The 3,523-nt window shown below is 40.7% G+C and overlaps 1 protein-coding gene across 3 annotated transcripts in view; it reads right to left on the reverse strand.

The window, feature by feature from the left end:
• The window catches only part of LOC102215627 (cyclin-dependent kinase-like 5), a 41,712-nt gene that overhangs the window by 13,218 nt on the left and 24,971 nt on the right, over positions 1–3,523 (reverse strand). For all 3 annotated transcript variants that reach the window (XM_013915916.1, XM_013915914.1, XM_013915915.1), the window contains exons 10-12: positions 2,224–2,310; positions 1,678–1,758; positions 1,384–1,559 (exon numbers count right to left, since the gene is read on the reverse strand). In XM_013915916.1, coding sequence (XP_013771370.1) covers positions 1,384–1,559; positions 1,678–1,758; positions 2,224–2,310 — 344 coding nt within the window. The remainder of the gene's footprint in view (positions 1–1,383; positions 1,560–1,677; positions 1,759–2,223; positions 2,311–3,523) is intronic.

Consider the following 3,523-nt stretch of genomic DNA (forward strand, 5'->3'; position numbering starts at 1 on the left):
GACACTGTGTCATTATCTGTTTAAGAAAAACTAAATCAAAATGCAGATACAGTGTTCGAAAAGCCAAATACACTCGAACTGCTTCCATAGGAATTCGTAGGGTAAGTAGCAGCCGGGGTCTAATGAAATGCACTTGATTAACTGAACATCAGAAGGTGCGAGCATTTAAGCGTATGCGTTATTTTAGAGTAACAACAGTTTCTGGCCATCAGTATTGGAAAGTTTATAGGCCATTTCCAAACTAATTGAATTTCATCACTATACAGTGGGAAAGATTACTCACAAGTGTAAAACATTTCAGATGGCTGCCAAGAGTGGACATCCCAGCAAACTCACTCTAAGGTCAGACTGTGCAGTTCACAGAGAATTTCAAGAAAACCCAAGAGCTGCATCTTAGACTCTACAGCCCTCTGTGAGCAGGTTAAAGTTCACGACACTACAATTAGACAGACTGAATAGTTGCCTGAACAGGAAATGGTGCCAAGATCGAGGTTCCTGTCTCGAAAAAAAACACGGCAGCACAGCTTTGCTTTGAAAAGTCGCATCTAAACAAAGACCTCTGAAGCAATGTCCTTTGGACAGAGAAGAACGAAGTGGAGATGTTTAGTTGTTACGCACAACGCCACATTTGACGAAAACCAAACACACTTTATGCTAACTGTCAAGCACGGTGGTGTAGTGGTGATGATTTGAGCTTGTTGAGCTTGTTTTACAGTCTTAACAACCATGAACTCCTCTGTATACTAAAGTAATCAGGAGTCAAACCTGAGGTCTGATAGCTAAAGCCCGATGCAAACCTGGTCAACCAACATGACAACGACCACAAGCACAGCAGCAAATCTTCAGCAGAATGGCTGAAAAGAGAAATGCAGGAACTAAAGAGAGTTGTGCATAAATTAATACTGCATGTGCCGTCAGTGGTTCTGATCAAATTCTTATTTTTGGCCTTTATTGACAGATACAGTGAAGAAATGACAGGAAAGCAGAGGGAGCGAGAGAGAGGAGGAAAACATGCAGCAAAGTGCTGCAGGTCAGACTCGAACCCAGGCTGGTCACTCTCATCCATATGGCATGTGGTTGCCTGCTCAACTCAGTGAGCTAAACTGGCTTTGCAGCTTTCAACTTGGGCTGGGATATTAAAATGAAAAAAAACAAAAACAAAAACAAACACTAAAACGGCATTGGTTTTAAAAAAATAAAGAAACACTAAATCTTGATGTAATCAGATACAAACAGTATCTGACATTAGATGTGATGAAAAGTCCGTCACTATAACACAGCATTAGTTCCAGTGTTAACACAGAGACATCCAATCTGGGCTATGTAAGACGACTGCATGTAGACACTCTGGCAGAAGCCTGAAATAAAGGATTGCTTTCTAACCTTGTAGGAACCGTGTTCTCTCCATGATGGTGTGTTTTTCTCTTGGAGGAGCGTGGCGGGTTGGGAGAAGCAGGCGGAGGCCTCTCTCTCTCTGCCTGCCTCAGAGGCTGGAAGGCTGGATGGTTCAAACTCTGCTCTGTTAGGTAACGCTCAGTAGGGTTGAGCAGCAACAGATTCTGATTGGAAAAAGGCATGCTTTTAGTGACCCCTGTCTCAGGTTTCATATATGATATAGCAGTCTAATCAATAATTCTTATTCTTGTGTGAGAGTTGGAATGTTTCTTGGCATTTTACCTTCATCAAATCCAACATCAAACCACTCAAGATGCCTTGGTAACGTCTCTCCAAAGTCTGAGGATGAGTAACTGATGGAAACTGGCAGAAGCACAAAGACACAAACACTGGATCAAATTCATAACCAACGCAAACTTTCTGTGCATTAAAGATTACTATTGTGATTTCCAATGCACAGTTTATGTAGCTGCCAGTAAAAAAATAAAATAAAAGGAGCTCTCACTTCAAATCACACAGAAATCTATCAGCGGATCACGCTGAACAAACTACAAAGCGTGCGCATGCACACAAGCACACACACAAGTCCTGATCGTCCCTCTGGGGCATTTTCTCTTGCTGCTAAACTGAACACCAACCACCTATCTCATGAGTCATAGCAATCCACTCAGTCATGGTGCTGGGAACACTGCCACAAAAGAGAGAGAGATTTGACACAAAGCTGAGATAGAAGGAAAGGAGGTAAAAAAAAAAAAAACAGAAGAGGAGGGCGAGGAGAAAGGAGATGAAAAAGTAGAGAAGAATTCAAGCACAGTTAATATTTTGTACCCTGATTCCATGAAATCGAGGGTTGTTGTAGAAGAGTTTCATCTGTTCTGCAGGAAGTGGCCCCAAAACCTTCTGAATGGTAAAAAGCTGGAGACAAAAAAAGAGAGAAATATCATTAAAAACACCCTTTATTCTATTTTTCTTTTAATATTTACGCAAGTTTGTAAAAGATATATGCAGATCTCAAGCATCAAAGTTCATTCTTGATTCTGTAAACAGCAGTTAATCCCACTTCAAATAATCTCACTTCAAGATGTATTTGTGGACAAGGAGTTTCCAAAGCTTCAAAAAAAAAAAAAAGTGCAGAGCATCTACAGCACATTTCTGTGACAGTCGGGCAAACTGATGAAAATCATGTAACACGATCGAAGGTGGCAGAACAACTAGGGAACAGATGATGAGCTCATTTTGTTCTCCATTATAGTTTTTTATTGTTACACATTTCCAACAGCGATGTTTTATTACCTAACAAATCTGACGATGTGCACATTTAAGACAAGGAGGAACCAATCACACTCTTCGTCAACCTGATTCAGCACAATCTTCAGCAGCTGCTTTCTGCCGAGTAAAATAATGTTCACGTGAGTGGTGAAAGCGAAACATTAAAGATGTGAATTCTAAAATCAAACCGACAGGAGAAACACTCTGTAAAGCCATATATCATGGATTTATATTTTACAGTATCATACATATAAATGACACACTGCTCAACCGCAATACAGCTGACAGGTGATTTGAATCATTTTGATCATCTTGACGCATATGATGATCTGCTGGGACACTCTGGGCCCTGATTAAACTTTGGGCCCCCGGGGCCCCGTGTTCCCAGACTATAATGGTGCTGGTGATTCTTCTTCCTGCCCCTTGCTCTCCTACCTGCCTATCTGCAAACATGTGCATCTTAGTTTCTCTTCAGTCCTGGGTAAAAACTCAATTTAACAGCAATTTTTAAAAAAGCATGTTGACACCCTGATATAAAAAAAAGCTTTTTCTTAAAAACTGTGTGTGGTAAATATTTAGTGGTATAATAATATACTCATTTGTCTAATAAGTACAGTTTCCCAGTTCAATCCTGGGAGGAGACAAATCCCTTTATGGTTGTGTCAGGTTACGGTGAATAAAGGAGCTGGATAAAATACCGTCCACTTTATAAATGATAGCTGTTTTGCTAACATAGGCAACAGCTGCAGCTGATAGCGTTCTGCTAAGCCTCACCTTTGATAATTCAACTCACCGAACTTGACCTGTTGGCCATGTTTGTGGTGTTGGTGCCTTTCGGAGCAATGGAACTATTGCATAA

Source organism: Pundamilia nyererei, unplaced genomic scaffold (genome assembly GCF_000239375.1).
Source record: "Pundamilia nyererei isolate P.nyererei 1_Seehausen unplaced genomic scaffold, PunNye1.0 scaffold00395, whole genome shotgun sequence".
Lineage (NCBI taxonomy): Eukaryota > Metazoa > Chordata > Actinopteri > Cichliformes > Cichlidae > Pundamilia > Pundamilia nyererei.